Source organism: Eublepharis macularius, chromosome 2, assembly GCF_028583425.1.
Source record: "Eublepharis macularius isolate TG4126 chromosome 2, MPM_Emac_v1.0, whole genome shotgun sequence".
NCBI classification, from domain to species: Eukaryota; Metazoa; Chordata; class Lepidosauria; order Squamata; family Eublepharidae; genus Eublepharis; species Eublepharis macularius.
In genome coordinates, this window is record NC_072791.1 from 137,364,848 (window position 1) to 137,388,569 (window position 23,722).

Below are 23,722 nucleotides of genomic sequence, written 5' to 3' on the forward strand. Positions count from 1 at the left end.
GTGCTTATAAAAGTGAGAGCAGGTATTTGTGTGGGAGATACGGTTGCCAGAGCCAGGACTGGGCGGGGTTGGAGGGCACGCGCATTGAGAATACTTATCCCACATGGCATGATTGGGGGCCAGTTTTTAGCAACTCAGCTCTGTGCAGGGGACTTCACTTCTTTGTCGTACCAGTAATAATGTCATTCCCAGTGCAACAAGGAAGTGCTCTGCAGCAGGCTCTTGCATGCTGTGGGGCTTCTGGGCCCATTCCCTGTGCCTTTCCCCCCACTAGTCAAGTGAGTGGTGGCAGGGGGCAGAGGCTGGAAGCAGGAGATCCCCCGTCTCCACTGAGAGATACCTAGTGGGAGAATTTCTTTTGTATATTATGTTTGTCAATTAAAAAGTGCATGTGTACGTGATGGGGGACTGTTGCTGTGCATCTGATACAAAAAGTTCTTAGACTGTTATAGGTATAAAGTGGTTGAAGCATGAGAAAAATGAAGTGGAATGAGATAGTTTTAAATGAGGCCACTAAATTAGATGATTTTAAAAGGGAATTAGACTCATGAAAGAAAAGTCCATTGGTTGCTATTAGCTATGGTGACTGAAAGGAACCTCCATATTCAGAGGCATTAAATCTCTGAATACCAGTGCTAGGAGGCAATATCAGGGGGAGGTCTTGATCTCTGTGCCCTGTTCATTAGCCCCGTGGGGCAAGTGATTGGCTGCTATGGAAAACAGGATGCAAAACAGGATGGTCCACTGGAGTGGTCCAACAGAGCACTTCGTATGTTCTTTTAGGCCAGACTCAGTTTAGCCTGTGGGCCATTTGTGGATTTGTGATTTAATAGCATTTTTTAATTTACTTAGAGAATATATTCTGCCTTTCATGATACATATCTTTTCAAAGCAGCCAACAAAAATGTTTATAGTTACAATAAATTACTGAATTATACATTAAACAGCTTAGGTAGATTGTCATGAGAGAGTTATTTTTAAATAATCTTTTGCTGGACATTTTGTTTTTGACAAAAAACCCTAAAAGATATATGGTGGGATAGGGCATTGGGTGGATGGGTGTGTATTTTCAGTAGTTTGCATGCCCAGGAAAAAAAGTTTACTTTTAAAAAAATTTCATGGATTATTTACTATAAGAAGTAAAAAGAAATTACAGTTCCCCAAGATCCTCCCAACAGTTGAAGTTCAAGCATGCTTATAAGTTTACTTTGAAGATAACTAAAGATTTAGGAAGAGTAATTGGTTATTGCAATGTTTATTGGCTGCTGTTTTATTCCCACTCTACAACTGGGATATTTGGGGAATGTAGGAGGATGGCAATGGACAGACAAAATGACTGACAATGGTTAGGGTTGCCAGCTCTGGACTGGGAAATTTCTGGATATTTTGGACATGGAGCCTGGGGAGGAGAGGCTTTTGGGAAGAGAAGGACCTCATTGGCTATAATGCCATAGAGTCTACAAAGTAGCCATTTTCACCAGGGGAACTGATTTCTATAGCTGGAGACCAGCTGTAATTCTGGGGAGATTTTCAGCCACCACCTGGAGGTGAGCAACCCTAGATAATGGTGGAGGATGTCCCCTTGTGCTGGGTCCCTCTGAATTTCAGAGAATTCTTAGGGGAAAGAAACCAAGCTTTTCTGAGAATTTAAAAAAAAGTCCATTCTCAGTTGGTGGGTAGGCTTCATGCAACATGGGGTCTATTATCTAATTCATTTTGTTAATCCATTTATATCTTGCTTTTCTTGCCAAAGAGGAGCCAAAATGGCTTACAATACAAAACTAAAATGCAATTATGCAACAGAAACAGACTGGAGAACAGGAACAAAAGGCTTCTAAATGCAGATATTTCTCTCGACAAACTGTTCTTCCTGCCAGCTCTAGGCTGTGACTCTCAGGCTTGCACCCCAGCCCTGACCATGACTAGGTCATGAATTCAGAGGAGAAACAAATTTAACCTGATCTTTTTAAGCTGCTGCTAGCCATAAATTATTATTCCTATAACGGGGGTCAGCAACAGATCAGATAAGGTTTTTTCGTATGATAAAGATCATGCATAGGTAAAGTTTTGAAGTGGCAAACATTTTAAGTTTTTTCATACTGTAAGAGACTCTATCCCCTGCAAAAGGAAAAAGAAAAAAGGGAATATTCTCATGTTGTGTGTATTACAATCTTTTGAAAGAGTTGTAGACTCACCATCACCACCCAACTCCCAATTCAGCAAAGATAATATTCAGCAAGATGGTTGTTGTGGGTTTTCCGGGCTGTATTGCCGTGGTCTTGGCATTGTAGTTCCTGACGTTTCGCCAGCAGCTGTGGCTGGCATCTTCAGAGGTGTAGCACCAAAAGACAGAGATCTCTCAGTGTCACAGTGTGGAAAAGATGTAGGTCATTTGTATCTACTCAGGAGGGGTGGGGTTGAGCTGAGTCATCCTGTAAGAGTTTCCCAGGGTGTGGAATGCTAATGGCGGGAGGCTTCACTGTATCCTGAGGAGGTTCTTTTGCATATGGATTGGTACTTGATGTGCTAATCTTCTCTGCAGGGCTATTGTCAAGGATAGAATGTTTTGTTAGCCTGGTGTTTTTCAGACCCACCCGAAAAATACAACAGATGCTACGATCAGCAAAAGACAGTAGAGACCCCCTCACCTCTGCAGGAGTATACCGTATACCCTGCAGCTGTGGACAAGTTTACATCGGGACCACAAAGCGTAGCATCCAGACAAGAATAAAAGAACATGAAAGACACTGCAGACTTGGACAACCTGAAAAATCAGCAGTGGCTGAACATAGCCTAACTCAAACAGGGCACAGTATCTTATTCCAGGACACCAAAATACTGGACAACACTTCCAACTACTTTGTCAGACTGCACAGGGAAGCCATTGAAATTCACAAGCATAAGCAAAACTTCAACAGGAAAGAAGAAACCTTAAGAATGAACCGAGCATGGTTGCCAGTTCTGAAAAACACCAGGCTAACAAAACATTCTATCCTTGACAATAGCCCTGCAGAGAAGATTAGCACATCAAGTACCAATCCATATGCAAAAGAACCTCCTCAGGATACAGTGAAGCCTCCCGCCATTAGCATTCCACACCCTGGGAAACTCTTACAGGATGACTCAGCTCAACCCCACCCCTCCTGAGTAGATACAAATGACCTACATCTTTTCCACACTGTGACACTGAGAGATCTCTGTCTTTTGGTGCTACACCTCTGAAGATGCCAGCCACAGCTGCTGGCGAAACGTCAGGAACTACAATGCCAAGACCACGGCAATACAGCCCGGAAAACCCACAACAACCATCGTTCTCCGGCCGTGAAAGCCTTCGACAATACAATATTCAGCAAGGTTTATCACTTGCTTTTGTCTAAAAGCTTTGCATGTTAGTTACAGTCTTACCAGCTTCTGCAGTGAGATACAAAGTGAACATATTTTCAAATTTAATCATGTCCCAGATGAATTACTTAATAATTCATGGTGGGGTAATATGTTTCAATAATTCCAGAAATGAAATACAATTTGTGAAGAGAAGTATTTTTAAAATAGCATATCAAAGCAATAATTGTATAGATAAATTTTATGATGGTACTAGCTTATAGGTGGCACATAGTAATTTAGTGTTCAGCAATGCATACCCTTTTCATAAGGTGGGTCCATTTTTTGTCTTGTGTACATATTTCAAAATCAAAAATTAAGAGAGAAAAACGTCAGAAGTCTTCATGGACTTCTCTCTGTAGTGTTGTAGAAAACAGTTTAAGAAATACAAGGAGAGAACAATTCTACATGTTCTGTGGTAACTCTTGGTGGTGGTAGAGAGTGCTCTCAAGTCATAGCCAACTTATGGCAACCCCTGGTGAGGTTTTCATGACAAAAGATTAACAGAGGTGGTTTGCCATTGCCTGGCTCTGCAACCCTGGTCTCCATTGGAGGTCTCCCATCGAATTACTGACCAAGGCCAACCCTGCTTAGCTTTTGAGATCTGATGAGATAGCTGGGCTAACGCTTGGTAACTTTGAACAAATAATAAAATACCTTGGCCCATTTTTTCATGAGTAAAATTGTAGCTTAGAGAGCTTTAATTAGGCAGTGCTTGTAGAATACTTTGGGGGTGCTAAACATATTGTTTTCTCTCTGATATCAAAGAACCTGCATAGATTAATAAATAACATACTTGTTTTGTAGTTCTTATTTTTCCTGAAACATTCATGAACAAGTTTATACATAAATTCCAGACAACATGCAATTTGCCACATTTCCATCACAAGTAATACCTTTTTGACTATTTTGCATTCATTAAGTAGTAATCAGTTCCTGGTGACCGACTAACTTCCGACTGACTTATCCTTTGTTATAAATCAGCAGCAGGATTCATTAGCCTTTGTAATTTTTCTGGAATGCATAAGTCATAAAAGTTATTAGTGCTTATCACACTTGATGATTGCATAATTTTATTAAAATGTATTTGGAGGTAGAGAAGCTTGAGCAACCAATTAGTTAAGTTCAAGAGGTGGCAGAGTTAAATTATGCTGTATTTGCTTCTGCTAATGGAAGGTGTCCTGTCTATTTTTTCTGGTATAATGCTACTATGTTGTTTTCTCTGTGATGAGTTGTTATGGATTAAGTACATACATCACTTAATTTCCTTTACAAGATTCATTTCCCCTCCCTAAGGGTACTTTATAGCCAAGCATGGATATCACAAGTTTTGCACAAACAACCCCTTTCAACTGGCATACACATGTTATCATCTCAATCTTGAGGCAGTCTTGAGGCAGTTCTATGCCTTTTCTTGCTTACCTTCTCTCTGTAGTTTCTGTTTTCTTTTGTAGGAGACATGCAACTGAGAAATTAGTGCTGGGAAAGAAATGGAGACATTGGCTATGCATGAAGGGATTGGCTGATTCAGTATCTTCCCTCCTTCCTCTTGTGCTGCAAGCTAATTAAATTCTTCTTGGTTTTCACAGAAACACTGTTTGCTGTAACATTCGAGATACCATTTGCAATCCTGATATGTGGGACTGCTTACAGAGGAAGTGTTTTATCAGTGAACACCATCATGTCTATTTTGGACCCAAATCTCATTGAGAGCAATGGAATTTATTGCAACTAACTTGTTTCCCTGGTTTAATAACTCACTCTAGCTGAATTGAGGCCTATAGCATATGTGTATTTTGTAATAATGAATGATAAAATGTAACACTTTTAGTTACACAATATTACCCACATTACAATAAATCTAAGGCCAAATTCTTATAGTCCCTAGGAAAAAAGATCTTCTGAGTCCTTTCTGTTCTTCACTCCTTCCTCCTTAAGTTACATTATATGTATTGTCAGAATAACCTTGTCTAGGAAGGGAAGAATATACACAGTGATCCCTCTGGCTATGCTTGTAACATTGAACTGAAAACACACCCTTGCAACCCCAGGTTTTTAAAAGGGGAATGCTCTTGTGTTGGGCCAGAGTGAACTCTTTGCCATTCTGGTTTTCCAGGACTTCTGGTGTTTCCAGTGCTTTTCAAAACAGATCTGCCAAAATAGCTTTAATTGCAACGATTAGGAGAGAGAGCTGGCAAGATACTTGCTGTTTTTTAACTGGATCTCATTTTTTGTACTTTAGTAGTGTGTGAGGGTTCTCATTCTGTATGTTTTAACTGGAGCCAACTTCCATTATGATAAGAGATTGGCTAACCTACCTTGTAATGTAATTACAAGGTACTTAATTGTCATTGATGATAAAAAAGAGACTTCATAAATTTGGGCAAACTGAAAAGAAAGGGTCAGGATCTCCAATAGAACTGAAAAATGTATCCTGTCAAAAAGATGGGAAATTATAATGTTGTCTCTCAGATCCCAATTCAAATTTTAAAAAGTCCCTCCATCCTGAACAAAATCAAATCAGATGAAAAAACATACATATTCCTTTTATTTGGCCAGTTAATCAATTAAACAGAACTTCCTTGCTTAAGGATAACAGCTTGTTATAAGGGGCATATACTATTATGTATTCTATGATCACTCAAAGATTGCGGTTGTGTAACCCTGGGTATGATTGCCAGCTGTCCAGTATTCACCAAGACAGTCCAGTATTCTCTTGGACTGTCCGTAGAAAATAAGATCAAAATAAATTACTCCCATTAAGCCACTTTTCAACTAACGTTTGTTGAGGCCTTCTAAGTAGTGTTGAACATTTTTCCCCTTTTTAATTCAGTAGGATTCTCTTTCTAATTAAAATTAAGCAACAATGTTTTCTTGAAATACATTCTGTATTTATGAATTAATAAAAATTCCCAAAGCTTTTGGAGGGAAAAAAATATGAAAAAACTGGTTGATGATTTTGCAGACTGATTTTGCTAACTAAATGTTCTTCTTTGCTTCACATCTACTTCATTTACCATCTTTTTTTGTACAAACACATTATTTTGAGCAAATGTAGGGGATTTTTTAAAAGGTGCAAGCTTGGAAACTGAGCTCTGGGACGGGCATTTTGCACATTTATTTAGAAATGCCTTATGGCATGCCTTGTGATTTATTCCAAGAGAACAGTACATAGAGTTACTACAACCTTGTGCATCACTACTAGGAGTGTGCTTCAATTGAAAAAAGTAGAAATCCCCTAAATTCTGAATTGATTCTCTAATTCAGTTCAGGTATTTCTGAAAAAATCAGCCATTGTTTTCTACAGGAAAATCACTCTGGGCACTATCTAGTGGGCTGGAGGGGTCATTTTTCAACCAAACTTCACCAAATTTGGAGAGAGACTACTCCTGACTGTCCCCTAAAGATCACCCAAATTTAATGAAGATTGGACCCCAGAGGCCAATTTTATGAGCCTCCAATGAAGTTGCCCCACCCACTCTCCATTATTCCCTATGGGGGAAATATCTGGGAGGTATCAGGGGAGCTGGGGTGGCATTTTTCAGGAAAACTCCACCAAATTTTAGGAGACCTACTCTTGACTATCCTCTAAGGATCCCCAATTTTCAGGAAGATTGAACTCTGGGAACCAGTTCTATGAGCCCCTGAACAAGGTGCCCCCAACATTCAGTTGTTTCCTGTGGGAAAAGAGTCAAAGCTGACTCCCATTTCAGAAACAAGGCTGCCATGGCCAAGGTACACTCTGAAATGCAAGCTAAGCTTATCCCAGAAAAAAACCCAATAGAACCAATCTGAAGCACAGGAATGGAATTCCCTCAGAACCAAAGTGAAGGAAGGGGACCATCACCACATCAGAGAATCACATCTATTCCACCCAAACCAAACTGCAACAAGCGACACTGTTGCAACTTAGCCCAACAGAAGCAAAATGAAGCAAGAGTATGCCCTGTGCTTGTGGTTGGGTACTACTTTGTTCTGTTATGTGATGTTTGCCCACTGGCTGAACCCCGTGTCTGGCTACTGTAAATGACACTGGTTCTGTTCGATTTTTCTAAATTAGCCAGCATTCAATATTTTTATCCAATTCTGAACTGAACTGCACACCCCTAATCACTACTTGTATTCAATGGAGTTTGCTTACAAATAATCATGCATAGGATTGGGCTGCACTTCTTAGTTATTTGTTAAATGTTTTACATCACGTCGTGCTTACTGTTGAAACATTTATTTGTTAATAACTTCATGAGGACTGGCCAAGGGGATTGTTTCTAATCATAAGCTAGGGTTGCCTGAAAGAATACTATAGTTAAGGCCCAAACAACACACTAGGTGGCAACTTAAGACTTTTCTCCAGGTTTTGTTTCAACTGAAATCATAAAATGCAGGAGGGGACTACCGCGTGTAATTGCTTTAGAGGGGTATAAGTTTAACCCATTCACATCCATGTTTCCCAGTCAAAATGGGGGGGGGGGGTTTGAATACAAGCACCTGTATTTTTTCCTCTGACTTGACAAAGAGATAAAAATTGGAATCTCTCCCCTCCCCCTCACCCCCTCTGAGTTTTCCTATACCATCTAGAAAACAGAACGTGTTTAATTATAAATATTCAAAAAGATTGCACACAAATTAACTTAATTTTAAATGTGTCTGTATAACCCATGTTCATGATATGTTGTTGAGGCTGACGCCTCTCATCCACAAACCAAACAGATTACCCGTCCTGCTAGCACATGCTCTCTTCTCGCTTTCTTTAGATGTGGCTGTTGTGCCAAGCAAAGGCTTCTTGGCAGAGGTATCCTTGGGGCTGGTCTTGCTCTGCTGGTGGTCGGTGCGGGCAGCCTCCTTCCCTGTTTCACCCCTCCCCCTATGTCTTCTCAGCTGCTGAGCAGCAACAGCAGCCATCACTGCAGGGCACTGGCTGAACTTCAAGCCAGCCGCTGCCTTTTAAACTTGCCACTGAAGCTGCTGGGGAAAGAGGCTCCTGTGCATGGCATTCTCTGAGGTCGCCTGGGCCAGAGAGTTGCTGGCTTCTCAGGCGACTGGTCTGAGCCTTTGGGTATCCAGCAGGGGTGGCCATGTGAAAGTCTGCCCAGATACAAGCAGCAGGCATTGGAGCAGGTGGGACCCTTGGCCTACTGGGGGTGGCCTCCTCCCTCATGTCACTGTAATCCATTGGGGGCAGCAACATGGAGCATGCTGAGAACAACTGATTAGTCTGACATTGAAGTTTCAAATGCCCTTTTCAGATGAGTTTTGTTTTTGCAAAGTATCTGTATATTTGGAGAAACTTGGAGAATAAGTCCCTTAACCAAACAGATTATGGTTAATGTTGTGCTAATTTACATTATGATTATTCTCTGAAAGAGAGCTTTACCAGTAGTTGACCCTCATGACCTTTCATTCTAAAACTATTAGAAGAAAGTTTAAGCCCAGTCAGATTGTTTTTGGAGTCATTTGAAAGTCGACCTGGACTGGGCTGCATTTGAAAACAAACTATACATTGTGCAGGCTTATTGAATCTTTCTATGCCTTTTATGTATAATCTGCTAAAAATATTATTTAAAAAATAATTGCTAAATATAATTTAATTTAGAAATTGGTTTCTCAAAACTACCCTACTACTTGCAACAGTCATACAGCAGAGGGAGCTGCAATTCTACCAGCTGTTATGAAGTAACAGCTTCCCACCCTGCAGCATCTCACCAGCTTTTATTTATTTTTCATTAACAAGATTTTTACCCTGCCTTTCTACCCCAAAAGGGCCACCAAGGCAGCTCACAAATTAAAACATACAAATTAAATTTTTATCTTAGAAAACCATTAAAACCAGGATACAAATACCTCATTAAAACAATTTAAAACCAGACCTTGCAATACAAAAGTTAAGAACAGCAGTTAAAACATTGGAAAGGCAGGAGGAATTGCTAAGGGAATGCCAAGCAAAACAAAAAAAAAAGTCTTCATCTGCTTGCAGAATACAGCAACAGAAAGGGACAGGTGACTCTCCCTGAGGCAAGAGCTCCATAGTTTTCATGCCACAACTGAGAAGGCCCAGCCAAAATCTGGATGACCTCACCCAGTGGTTTCATGTAGATGTCAAAAAGCATAGGGAATAAGATGGCACCTTGCAGGATCTCACAGGGCAAAGATCAAGAGACTAAACAGCAATCCACCAATAGCACCTTCTGAAACTGACCCTCCAGGTGGGCAGGTAATTTAACTGAAGGATGCTCCCAATTCCCCAGACTCCAGAACAATGAAGGCAAGCCACGCCAAGGGTATGGGGCTCAGCAGAATGAGCTGTGGTGCTGGCCAGAAGCATTGGCCTTGAATTACCTGCCTTGTCTCCAGACTAAGTCTCCAAGCTCAGCCTCCAAGCTAGATGAAAGCAGAGGCTGGCTGGTGATGCTTTTTCTTCTTCTTAATTACTATGGTGGAGAAAATCCTAGAAGATTTCCCAAGTTGTAGCCATTTTTTATCTTGCTACTCAGTTTCTTGAGGATGGGAGTTTGAGGCTGGGAGCAGGCACATATATAGAGTGATTTACAGTGATCTGGTTTTGAGGTTACAAGAGTATGGATCAAAGTACCTAGACTGGGTGGTCTAGAAGGGATGGTACTATGCAACCTAAGGGCTGATGATAAAAAGCAATCCTTGCAACTCTACTAGATCCAACTTTCAGCATATAAAGAACCACTGTTATAAGCAAACCAGTTTAACCTATTAATCCCAATAGAAGCATTTTAAAATCTGGATGCAAATCTTATTCATGCAGGAGTATTGTCTTCCAAAATGAGGAGAACACTGGAAAGAAGTATACAGCCTAACTGAAGGTTTTTTCATATGTTTCTGTTTTAGGACAAAAGGCGTTTTACTGAAGAACCGGAGTAGCTTTCTCCTTAGACCTATGTCCTCCTTGCTTGTGGTAACATATTGTACATCTCATTCCCTACAGCCAAACCAGATGGGATGCTGGGAATTCTGTGAATGGAGTGCCATTAGTTTTTTCCCCCCTTTTAAACAGATTCTTGGGGGCCTGGTTCAGATGAGAAGCATAGCATAAGATTTTCAAACCTTCTGCCCTGTGCTATTTTCCTGATTTGAAATAGTCCTGCAAAACCTATTTCTCCTATTCATATCAGTACATGTATATGTCACCAATAAAGTAAATTACAGCTGTGTGGGACCATTTCAGATCAGAGAATGGTATTGGGTGTATTAACCCTCCCTCCTCTTGTGCAGCACTCCCAATCTGAATCAAAACCCTGCATGCTTGCTATTTAAAGGATAGGGGAAAGCAGGGAGCTCCATTCACAGAAGTCCCAGTGTCGCATTTGGTTTAGTCATTAGCCTATTTTGTTTTTTATGGCATCACTTGAATCTGGCTTTGCTTGGATGAAGTAAATTACTCTACCATTAGTTTGTTGGTGACCTGACAAGAAATGTATCTTCTATCACTTGCAGTAAAAAAGATGTTTAGAGCATATGGTGGTGTTTTGGTTTTTGTTTTTTTTTAAGCCAAGGTCTCATTCTGTGAAGGCGTACCAAACTGTCAAAACTAGACCTGCTGTAAAAAGTGACCTGTCAAGTCTTTAGATTGGATAAACTCAAGAGAAAAATGGCTAGCTGAGCAAACACTAGAAGAAGATTGCTGTCTACTTTAGACAGAAAAAGTGGTTCAGTTTTAGGCTATAGTTAGCAAAGAAAAAAGACCCCTGATCTAAAAATACAGAGAAGTGCTGTAGAGGTCAAGAAGGCATTTAATGAACAATTTTCACAAATAATTGAAGCAAAAAAGGAAAGTTATTGTTTACCATATAACCATAGAAAAATAACTGGTAAAATAGAAAAGAACATGTACTGTTTTTTTCTGTGTTAACACAACAATTATATTAAATGTTTACAAATAACTGTGAGTTCTTTATATTCTTTTGCTAGGAAAGCCTATATTAGTTTGAAAATAAGGATCCCATTTCATGAATTGTTTGTATTTTCATTCATTTTTAAGATAGATGTATCATTAACTTAAAAGCGTAACTGTTTTAGAGTAAAATATAAGGTACTTTCTCTTTGTTGTTGTTGCTACACAAGTGATAGACTGTGATCCAGAAGGGTCATAAAATCTGTCTCATTTGCAAAGGAGGAAAGTTCATGTGTATAAAATAGCATATGTGCATTAGGATGAGTTGTCTTGGAAGCATCCCTTGTGTTAAACCACAAGGCTGTTTTTAAAGCTGTAAGTTTAAAAAACTGCTTGAGTTTTGATGCAGGCAGCTGATGAAAGGAGAATACTCCAAGGAATTTATGAATGTTTACTTATAATGCATTAAGTGACAACTCTGCATATTGCCTTTATTTGCAGTGCAGTTCTAAGCACAATTACACCCTTCTAAGCCCAGTAACTTCAATGAATTTAAAAGGGTGTAACTCTGCTAAGAATTACATTGTTAAAGATGTCCGAGATTGCATATGGTGGCAGATTGATTTAAAATCTAAATGGTTCCTAACCACAGTAATAAACATTTAAATAAATAACAAAAAGTAAATTAAAATTTAAATAAAAGTGCTAATCTTCTAGTTTCACACACTTTTAATAGGGGAAAAGAGATGGGCCACCCAATCCAGAGGGCTGGTCCATTGCTGGAACCTGCTGCCTAGCGACACCCCCCACTTCCAGCCAGGGAATAGGCTGCCTGGGGCTGCATGCCCCCACAGCTGCAGCACCCGTACTGGCTGAGGGAGGGTGCCCTGTTGGGTGGCAGGCAGGGCGCACTCCCCCGGGGAACAAGGTGGGAGCTGTGGCCCACCAAGGGGTAGGGCCAGCAAGGCACAGTCAGGAGAGAATGCTCCCCAGTTGCTCCAGCGATGCCAGCAGAATTCACCAGTTGGAGGGCAGCTGCAGTTGACAGTGCTGTGAGTTGCAGGGGAAGGTGTAGCCAGTCCACGGACAGGGCCACATCTTCCCTTGCTAACAGCCAGAGCTACTCCCTCACCTTGCAGATAGCAGGTGCCCAGTGCAGGGAGAGCTCTGCAGTTGGGCTCGCCGCATCTCAACAGAGGCACCTAGCTTCAGAAAAGCTCTGCCTGGCGCGCGCGCGCGCGCGCGCATGCGCACGCGCATGTGTGTGTGTGTGTGTGTGAGAGAGAGAGAGACACTGAAGGAGTAGGCAGAATGGCCACCCACCTGCATATCCAAACCCCATTTCTGTAGGTGGGTTCTGTAACAACTGAAAGGAATGCCCATTGGAAACCATGGGAGCAGCTGGAAGGCCCATCGGATGTGATGGGAGCAATGAATGCCCATTGACATGCAGTGGCTCCATTGAAACACATCACTGCATCAAAAAGGTGTGAGAACATGGGGTGGACTTCGCAAGCCATACCCAGGACAATGGCTATGGATTGGAATGATGGCCTGCGGGACCAGAGAAACTGCTCGGGGGCCGTCATCCCATTTCCAGCACAAGATTCCCGAAGTCCATCCCTGCCTCAGCTCGAAACAAAAGGGAAAGTCCTCTGGCATCGCACGGGAGAAGCCCCAGAAATCCCAGGACATCGCTCCACATCCCTCCCTTCCCCAGCATCAACCTCAATTCCCACAAGCAGAAGCCTTCTGTCTGGCTTATCAGATGCCAGTAGTGCTGTCGGAGATTGAGAGTCCTCCATGGCACCCTCCCGCCCTCCAGACCCACCCTGACAACACTCCAAGTCCAACCCCGCTGATTGCAGTGAATCTGAGGGCAGGGAAGGGGGGAGGGATGCTGGCTGGGGCCAGAGCCTCCAAGGTGCCATTGGACACCTTCATTTTGCAGTAGAGCCACACAAAGGCACGGAGGCATCTGGAGCCTCTTCAGGGCCACCCCACCTGTCCCATCCCAGAGCCAGAGACCATTTACTGGGAGGTGTGAAGGGCAGCCCTTCAAGAAACTGGAGGGGGGCTACTGTCATGCGCAGACAAGCAAACTGACAGGGGAGCTGTTATTCAACAAGACTTTATTGAACTGGCAAAAAGTGAAGAGGATATCTGGATACGTGTTCCCAACTTCCATTGCGTGTAAATGCTGTTAGCATGGCAGCTGGAGGCAGAAGAGCCATTCCCCATGCTGCTTTCTCAGGAGTGGGGTTGACTCACGGACTGCTTGGGGAACAGCTCCATGGGCAGGGCTCGGATGGCAGTCGGGAAGGATCACCGGAGGGCTAGAACAGCCACGCTCCCTGGCCTCCCTGACAAGGTCACGGCTTATCTGAAAGGAAATCTGACATGTGTGGAGAGAGGCTGGGCCACATCCTGGAGGGTGACAATGGGAAGGGCCAGTGGTGGTGGCACCATCATCCCGGGTGCTGCTGGCAGCTAGATGAGGGATGCCTCTGCAGCGGGGAAGTGCTTCTCCTCTGCATCTGGCTCTTCTGCTCTGGTGGCTAATTGGAGTTTTGATCCTGGGAGGGAGACAGACATGGGATTGTGTGGCTGCCCTCACAGGGGAGTTATGAGAGCAAGCACCCACTCACCCTGACCAACAGCCATGCTCTCATCTCTGCCTGAGGGGGGAGCCCAGCCAAGAGTCTGATGGGGACCCAGTATGGGCTGCTGGAAGTCCCCCCTGAAACAGCTGTGTTGACTGCAGCTCCTCCATGGCAAATGTGGGCCGCATCGCCTCATGGGCAAGGGCCATACCCTCCCCCCCGGAGACCCTTGACCGTAGAGGCCAGCATTTGACGGGCATAGGTGAGGGAGAGGGGAGGCTGATGTGAATGGAAGCTAAGTGCCGACTGTCCAGAACAGCTAATGGACGCATCTCAATGCAGCCACTGCATTCCAGAACTGATGACATCAAGACAACACCAGCTTCCTGGCCGATCCAATCAACCCGCCCGGCACTTCCCTCCCCTCCTTTGTTCCCACTTCCCGAGGTGTCACACTCTTACAATCAGACACTAAAGTGGCCCATCAAGGGTAGTTGTAGAGCCATTAAGCCTTTGTTCCCCTTTTGAGAACCACAGGGAAAGGCATCTGCCCCAGGGTACGTTTTGGGGTATTTAAGCCTGCCTCCCTGGCCATGAGGTTGCACGTGCCATTCCTCTCCTGATCCCAGCCAGACGCGTGCCATTCCCATCCAGACTCCTTGCTGTCATTCTCTCTGTGGATCTAGTGCAGGCATTAGACCACCCCATCTCGCTGCTACGCCTTTGCTCCACGCCGTGACTTGGTGAGTATACCCCAGTTCCGTCGTTCTCAAGTGGGCTACCCCGCTAATGTAACCGTATCTATTTTCTTACTCTATATTTTCCTAGCTCTTGTATGTTTCTTGCATGTGTGTGCTAATTTAGGCATACACAACATTATTAGTAAATACACGTTTTATTGTTATTTAGTCTGCCTCTTTACTGCATGAGCATCTGGAGAGGGACCCTGGTATAAATTGGTTAAGATCCACATTAAATCCAGACTGCAAGCTAATTCCCCAATCAAATAGAGCAGTTCTGGTAACAAGGGTTGATATTAGATCAATTCAGACCACTCTTCCAGGAGGAGGTAGGCAGAGTCCTGCATGCTGTGAAACCTACCACATGCCCACTGGACCCGTGCCCATCATGACTGGTGAAAACTGGTGGTGATGGGATTTGGGCACCATTAGCTGACATCGTTCATCTTTCTCTGAGTTCTGGTTTTTTTCCAGACTCACTGAAGGAGGCAGTGGTGTGGCCCTTATTAAAGAAAGCATCACTGGATCCTGTTGAGGACCCTCTGAACGGTCACCTCCAGGCTAGACTACTGCAACTCACTCTATGCTGGGCTGCCCTTGGGCCTGACCCGGAAGTAACAGCTGGTCCAGAATGCAGCGGCACGCGTCCTTACCAGAATGCCAATCGGTGCTCACATTCATCCTGTGCTGTGCCAGCTGCACTGGCTCCCAGTGGAGTTCCAGATCCGGTTCAAGGTGTTAACCTTGGTGTTTAAAGCCCTTCACGGACTGGGACCTGCATACCTGTGGGACCACCCCTTCCATTACATCCCCTGCAGGGTGTTGCGCTCTGCAGACAAGCAGACCTGGCCCGAAGGACATCTGTCTGGCCTCAACCAGGGCCAGGGCTTTTTCTGCCCTGGCGCCGGCCTGGTGGAATGCTCTCCCACTGAAGATCCGGGCAGGACCTGTTACAGTTTTGCAGGGCCTGTAAAACGGAGATGTTCCGCCAGGCCTTCTGCTGAGTGCCAGTGGGTGTCCTCCTTCTTCCATCTAAGACCACCACTTCTTCTGGGGCTGCCCTTGGCCATCTGCTATGCCCGTATACGGACTCCCAATATTTGTTTAAATAGCCTGCTCTTGGACTATTTTAATGATTTTTAAAAAAATATTATTGATTTTATGTTTTTGTGATTTTAATGTATTTTTAATGTTGTTAGCCGCCCTGAGCCCATCTGTAGGGAGGGTGGGGTATAAATCGAATAAAATAAATAATATTTATGGTTGTTGTGGGTTTTCCGGGCTGTATTGCCGTGGTCTTGGCATTGTAGTTCCTGACGTTTCGCCAGCAGCTGTGGCTGGCATCTTCAGTGAGTTTCACGGTGGCCGTGAACGGGCCAATGCGCAATTTACGTGTTTTTTTAAAAAACCACCCCCCTTCCTGTCTCTCCGGCCGTTCCGAGAGTTCCTATTGGCTGATTCAACTTGCAAGTGCTCCGTAGTCTGCAAAAGACTGTTTTTGACTTCATAGCATTGGATTTATTGATTATGCTGTTTCTGAATCAAATCTGGTAGTTTGAATAATCATTTTGGGGTGAATCCATCCTCAGAACGGACTCGCAAAACTTCCTTTTTAACTGTTTTTTATTTTTTTTATTTGATATTACTGTAATATCGAAATATCGAAATATCGAAATAATGACACTCCAAGGAAGTGAAACTTCAGTAAAATTCAGGCACTGAACTGTCCTGCATAGGAAATGCCCACGAAAGCTTCCCACATGCTTCCAAATTTCCAAAAAAGAAACGGGAGAGAGCCATCAGTGCTGTCAGTGGGGGGAAGAGAGGCATCATTATTTTCAATGATGTTTCTTTATAAGGCAAGATCGAAATAACGGAAAAGTGCGCTCAAAAAAATAAAAAAAATGGGCAGGAAAAAAAGGTCCCGCTCAAAAAAGCGGTTTTCGAGCGGCCGTGTGACCGGACGGACGCGCGAGAAAGACGGCTTGGAAGCAGGAATGTGAACGAAGAGGGAAAAATCGCGGATTGGAGGCAAACGGAAGATATCCAATAAACATGCGGGTAATGGGTGAATGTGGATTCGACCCTAGTTTGGATGTTAAACATGACACTATTGTGGTATTTCAGCCATTGCTGGGCATGTGATGCCTTCTGCTCATGGGTAATTTTAAGGACATTGGTATGGTGAAGCTGTGAGAGTGGAAATATTTAACATTTGTTTCTGAATGTTCTTGCTTTCTGCGTGTTTTTGCTTTCTGCGTTGCAGTTGGGAATACATTGGATCTAAACTACATTTCATTAACATAAATTCAGGAGCTTCTGACATAGTGAGAAGCCAGGATTGGCTTATAAATGCCACCAATAAAATCTATAGTTCTACATAGAAATACATTGATTCAGAAAATGCTGTGGTTTTCTATTTTTTATATGTAGACTGACTGAAATTTCAGGATGAGCAAGGCTGATAATTATTTAATGGAAATCTGTTCACCGTCTCTAGTTTTTAAAATGGAAGCATTCCACTAAAAAGATTTAAGATTGATTGCTCTGAATGTAATGACTGGAGACATTTTTGCTGTAATAAACCTGATACAGAATGGTTTGTAACTGAAGTTGGAGACTATAAAGAAGGCACAGTCTTGATTCCTAAATAATGCAAGTTATCTTAAAATACCCTTCTTGGTTTTTCTGATGGTTTTCAGTTCTTGTAAGGGTTACTACACGCACACTCATTTGGGGGGTTGGAATAGAATTAGTAATGGATGGATAAATTCCCTCCACCAACACTCAAGTCAGGCTTTGGTTTAGTAAACTGAGTCCTCTCCTGTCAGAAAGAATTCAGCATTATCTGAACCCAGTTTCAAAATTCAGATCCCCTCACACTCCCAATTAAGTTATTCAGAGCACAATGAATTCCAAATGCTTCTGTATCCCTCCCCTTTTGACCCTCCTTTCCACTTACATACCTTTAGCACTGGCAAGGATATCTCATTGGAGTCTACTCTGAAAGTTCTTTCCTACCTAGTGGGTGCTACAATAGTGGCATGGTAGCATTCAAGCTACCAAGGATCCTGAAAAATAGTTTCGCTATAGAACCTTATTTCATATTAAGGATTTGGGCACTCTTGAGAACATTTCCCCAGGGACTCTCAAACCTGCAATATTGCCACTATTTCTGTAAGTCCCAGGAGGGGAGGCTTCCCAGGGGGTCCTCCAGTGAGACCTCCCTGTTACTGCTGCTAGGAAGTTACGTTCAAAGGGAGCTCAAGTGGAAAGTTGGGGCATGGGTGAAGGAGAAGATGAGGCAGGAGAGTTCCATATAAGTGTCATGAGCTGTCATATAAGTGTCCTATAAGTGTCATGATCTGCTAAAGTTTATATTCAAAACCAGGTGAATATGAACTTCAGCAACATTGCTAAGTGGAATCCATGAATCCTAGGGATCTTGGGTATACAGGAAGCGTAAAGGATCTTCCACAACTTCCTTTCCACGCACCTCCCCCCAGCTGATTCTAAGGGTCAAGGGACACTTGTACGTAGATCAAATGTCGTGTAGCAGATGTGTTTCCTATAAGAAGGGGAATTCAGGCAAAACCATCCCCTCACCTTTTCTGCTAGTGAAGAGCTTCAGCTACTCCTCAGTAAAGCTTTATAGAGCTCTAGTAGTAGAAGAGGAAGATACGTTTTTTCCTGGTTCTCCTTTGTTACTGAAGACCTGCTGTGATGCATTTGTGTGTGTGTTTGTTGTTGGGGGAAGATTTGCCTCTGTGAGTTCTCTCACAATTCATACAGTCAACTCCATGGGTTAAATTTTGGTATATTTTGGTATAACACTGTACACAAAGAAGGCAATGCCTGTTGGAAAGAGAATCCTACAAAACAAAATTCAGACTCCCAGACAGAAGGCAGTTGTACTGAAACAAAGGCTGTGCACAGAGTTCAAACAAAGTAAAAGATGAAAGCACTAGTGAGTTTTGACATAACCAAGTGCCAGTTATCTTCAAAGAGCACATACCTTGTGTTGTCTTTAACACTGTACAAGGTAGAATGTCAAGAACATTCACTTAGAGCTAAGCTACAAGTGACGAATTACACTTGCCTGGCAAATGAACAGACTCACGGGTATTCCTCCCTGTTCACTTGCCATTCACTTGCTCAAGTGGAGCGCAAGTGAATGGCAAGTGAACAGGGAGGAATACACGTGAGTCTGTTCACTTGCCAGGCAAGTGTAATTCGTCACTTGTAGCTTGGCTCTTAGAAGAACCGTGCAATGGAGTAAGATACTTGCAAAGTGGAACTGAAAAGAAAGAAGTCTTACAGACTTTACTGTATTTCTACTTTGTAAAGCTCAAAGGTAAATACATTGCAAACTACTGAATTAGAAAAGAGGATGAAAATATGTTCAAATATGCTAGAGCTTTTAAATTTAGAAAAGGGCAAGCAAAGAAGGTAATATTGTTGATGCAAATAAAGCTTAATTGGCTTACAAAAAAATTAAAAACGGAATTTTGAAAAACCGTTTCCAAATGCCCAAACTGGTTGATACCTAATTAAATTAAACGTTTGTTCATGCTGTGCTATCTGTTTACGATGGGGTACGGTTTTTTTAAATTCTTGTGTATATTATTCAGTGCTAGTATGAGAATTACAGCGCCACCTATAAAAATAATGTGGTTGGTGTAACTGGAAGATATACCCGTGAAGTATAAGAGTACTTTTCTTCTGTGTAAATTCTGGAGTGAAATTTTAAAATTCTGCTGAATTAATTCAAACCTTGTTTTACGTATTTTGTAGGTATATAGACATTTTGAAGAAGTATAAACCTAAACTGGTTTGGGATGAACAAATAGCTGAACATTATTTTGAATACAAAAAGTGAGTAGTGCCTCTGACTGTTCACCTTTTTAGTAGACCCAGTTAATGCAGAACATCTGCTTAATTATCTAAATTGACAGGGAAGGTTGCCTGCAGATTTTCACCTTTTATTTATTTGTTTTATTTACAAAATTTATACCCTGTCTTTCTGCCATCATCAGAGCCACCAAGGCAGCTAACGGATTTAAAACATAGATAATAAAATCACATGTTAAATACCATGAAAGCCAAACAAAAACACATCCGTAAAACAATTAAAAACAAAGTTAAATACATAAAAGCAACAATTAAAACATGGGGATGGAAGAAGGGAATCACTGAAGGAACACCAGACAAAACAAAATATCTTTACCTGCTGGTGGAAGAAAGGGACCGACAAGTCTCCCTGGGGAGAGAGTACCAGAGTTTTGGTGCCACAACTGAGAAGGGTCCTCTTCCAGGTTGCTAATCTCATAATGAAGGAGTATCTGCTGCACAGCCTCCCACAATGACTGTAGTAATCAGGTAGGTTTGTAAGGGAGTAGCTTATACCTTTCTCATGGATATAGCAATAAGAGGTGATTAAAAAGGTAAGAAACTGTAAGAAAACGAAAGCAATTACCAATATTACTGGATCAATAGCAGATAAATGCTGGTCCCTTAACCAGAAAAGGTGCATTTAGCAAGTACCTATTAAGAAAACAGTATTGATTTTAATAGGAATCTCATTTAAATAATTCATGTTTGTAACCAATCAAAAGCCGTCCTATTGTAAAATTTTAGTGGAAAGTACAGTAGATTCCAACACCTACTGATCTCCTTTACTTTGTATTCATTCAGTCCTTTACTTTGTGCAGTGGCAGTCAAAGAAATGGTTGGATCCAATGATCTTAATCTAATGCACTGACAAGTTCTTCCAGCGCATGTTGCTTTCTTTTGACACAAGATATTTTTGTGTTGATGCAAGAGCATCTTGCATTAGCAGAAGATGTCCAATGTTGCAAGAATGCAAGGACCCCCCCCCTCCCCGTGGAACAAAATGATAGGATTCCACCCAAAGCTTTCAAGTATACCATCAACGGGATGCTAACAGACAGTAAAACTAAGGTGCATAGTGAGAGTAACTGTAATTACTTTCATTGGGTTTCACAGGGCCAAACTACACAAGATGTTGAAGTTCAGTGTCTGGAATTCCAGTCACATAATTTGGCCTTTAAAGCCTCCTGGACCAGATCACAGTTGTGGTAGTGGAGAAGGGGGGATTAATTCTTCTCCCCACATATTTATTAGATTGAAATTGACCTCACTCCAGCCTTTTAAAGCCTGACTAGGAAAAAAGGCTGGTGCCTGTAACTGTGCCTGGGAGTGGGGGGGAGCATTTCCAATCAGGGAAACAGCATGGAAAATTGACCTACTTTCTTTCACAGTTCCATTCCTTGGTCCAGAACAGATATAGACCACACCTTTTGCTTTTTAGGGCCTAATTACACATCTGGAGTACCATTTACAGAACTCCAGCAACTTGGATAGGTTGACCCTCAGAAGAGAGTGAAAACTGATGACCTGCATTCCTTTTACCCCTTTTCTGGTTGCCTATGAATGTCCTTTCCTTCCATGATCTATTGACTACCAGACTATAATAGTTTAGCTTAAACCTTCAAAATAAAATTTATTTCTCTTCCATTTAATAAAGGTTTAGCTACCCTGTATGCTAACTTCATCCCATAGGCTGAGCCACACTTCCATCTAAAATCTCTTGGGACTACTAGCCCTCACAAGATTTCCCTGTAGACTACTTTAAAAGGAATCTCAGCATGAAGCCGAGGAAGAGAAGTTTGAATCTCTCTAGCAGGCTGTGGAGAGGCCTGAGGAAAAAGAGGTAGAGGGTGACTTACCACCAGCTTTCTCTATACTAATAGTGAAATCTTAAGCAGAGTTACTCCAGTCTCTGCCCATTGAAATCAATGGACTTAGACTGGAGTAACTCTGTTTAGGAGTTCACTATAAGAGACCATGCAGATGAGGACCCTGGAGAGTTCACCAATCCAGTAAGCCCAGATGCTTACGTTATGTTTATTTTATTGTATAAACAATGCCTAATTCTTTTTCTCACTTCTGTAGAAAGAAACCAATTTGAAAAATATTGTTAGTTTCCATGGCTGTTGTCTTTTTGTGCTTTGCAGAAGTAAAGGGGGCAAGCATGCAGCCTTCTACCCTACGTTAAAGGTACGCATTCTTTTCCTTTCTTTTGGCAAAGGGCTCAGTTTGATTTTAATGCAGCCAGATTATGTGTGACCATTTGGTTTTAATGTACTGCTGTGACTCCCCAAATACATTTCTGTGTAATTACTCCAATGGACATAAATATATTTGTCAGATTCACTGGTGCATATTAAGCTCCAGTAATGCCAAACTGTACTTTGTTGTTTTATGAGCATGCCTCAGTCACACACATTGCCTTATGTCCTCTCTCACTTAGTCTTTCCTGAGAAACTGTTGTTTGTGATCACATCTGAACTAACAAAGTATGGGTTGTGCTAGCCCTTCAGTTCAGAATTGCACATCATGATCAATTGTGGTTTGCAAATCCTGAGATATTGGTCTGAATGTGACCAAATGTGTACAAAAGGCTCAAAATGGTAGCTTAATACAAAAGACAAAATCATGGTTCTATATCCTTTGTAGAGATTAAACTTTCAGTGATTAATTGCTAATTATAGACAATTGACCTTGATGGCTTATTCTGAAATAAAGATATTGTTAATATTAGTCTTTCTGCATACAAGCAGTCATATATTTTCTAAAGTGTATATTCAGAAAAAAACTAAATATCCATCATATTTCTCTTGTGTTTTGCAGTCCATTCAACTACGGTTAGACCTCGCTAAAGAACTGGGCACAGGAATAGCCATCTGGGAGCTGGGTCAAGGGCTGGATTATTTTTATGACCTGCTGTAAAATAAGACATGTTATTTTCTTAATTGACATTGTATCTTAATTGCAGATAGTTGAGGGGGGTAATTTAAATGGAATTTAAAACTTCCCAATAAAGATGTGGTTCAGAAATACTGTGCTACTTGTAGTGCGTGGAGATGAGTAATTATAAAGCTGGGGGAGCCAACTGTGAGAGAAGGTGAGTGCTCTTTATTGTGTTCATTTTTGTAACATTTGTAGCTACACTGACTGTAAATCATGCAACCAAATCCCATGTGTCCTAACTCAGAGAAAAATCCTATGGAGTTCAGTGGGTCTGTTAGGTCAGACCCCTCCTCACTGATATGAGAGCATTTTATAGATGTAAAATCATAAACACCCCTTCCTCATGTATCATAAGTTCAAGGCTGGCCCCGCCCAGAGCAGATGTCAGTCAGTCAGGTGAGAGCCTCAGAAATTACCAGAGTGTGAGTGAGAGTGGCTGGCTGACTGATGCCCCTCCATGCCCCAGAGAGAGATGCATAGCTTCCAGAGAAGCTCCTGACTTATCAATGCCCAATCTCACTTCCCCACACCTACTTACCATAATCAAAGCTATTCAGCAAACCTGGTAGCTTTTCACATTTGGTATTCAAAGGGTCATCAAGCACCATTTTCACCTATAGTCCACCTCAGATAAGACCCATCAAACCTCTCCCAACTTACTGCCCAACTTCCAGACAACCCATTAAGTTATTGTTTGGAGGGCAAAGACATCAGCTTTCCCCAGGGAGCTTTTTGCCCTGTAACTGGACTCCCTATGTGTGTTCTGGATCTGTCCACATACTCCCAAATCCATTTAGGTCTCTCTTTTCTTTGTGAAACCCTGGTCATTTTGCTGCCATCTCCGTGAACCTCTATCTTCAAGACTGGTAACTATTGCCTTGTGCGTGCGCTGTGTGTGATTTCTGTGCATTTGCCCTTTTATTTCTCTTTAATAAAAAAATAATCTGGATGAATATCTGTCTGGCTTATTTGAGAGTTCTCTAAGGGAATAAACCCTCTGAGCATAGATGGAGAATCCCAGTTAGCCCCCTTGTTTGTCTTCTTTAAAGCTAATTCCCCCAACTAATTAGGAGACCACCTGTTTGAGTAACAGATTAATGGTGGATCATGTGGACATCACCATACAGATCTGAGTATTGTGAGTTTATGCATAAGCCTTAGAGTGCAGACATAGGGATACTTCCCCAGAGAAACTCTCGCAGGAGTATGTGTGAGTGTTTATAATAATAATAATAACAACAACAACAACAACAACATTCGATTTATATATCGCCCTTCAGGATGACTTAACACCCACTCAGAGC

General features: G+C 42.1%; 1 protein-coding gene across 5 annotated transcripts in view; it reads left to right on the forward strand.

Moving 5' to 3' along the window:
• Nucleotides 1-23,361, forward strand: part of CHID1 (chitinase domain containing 1) — a 270,795-nt gene extending 247,434 nt beyond the window's left edge. For 4 of the 5 annotated variants that reach the window (XM_054971924.1, XM_054971927.1, XM_054971926.1 and 1 more), the window contains exons 11-13: nucleotides 19,380-19,460; nucleotides 21,623-21,665; nucleotides 22,299-23,361. In XM_054971924.1, coding sequence (XP_054827899.1) covers nucleotides 19,380-19,460; nucleotides 21,623-21,665; nucleotides 22,299-22,397 — 223 coding nt within the window. In that variant the 3' untranslated portion in view covers nucleotides 22,398-23,361. Of the gene's footprint in view, nucleotides 1-19,379; nucleotides 19,461-21,622; nucleotides 21,666-22,298 lie in introns of those variants that run through there. The other variant, XM_054971928.1, reaches the window with a different exon arrangement.
• The last annotated feature ends 361 nt before the right edge of the window (nucleotides 23,362-23,722 follow it).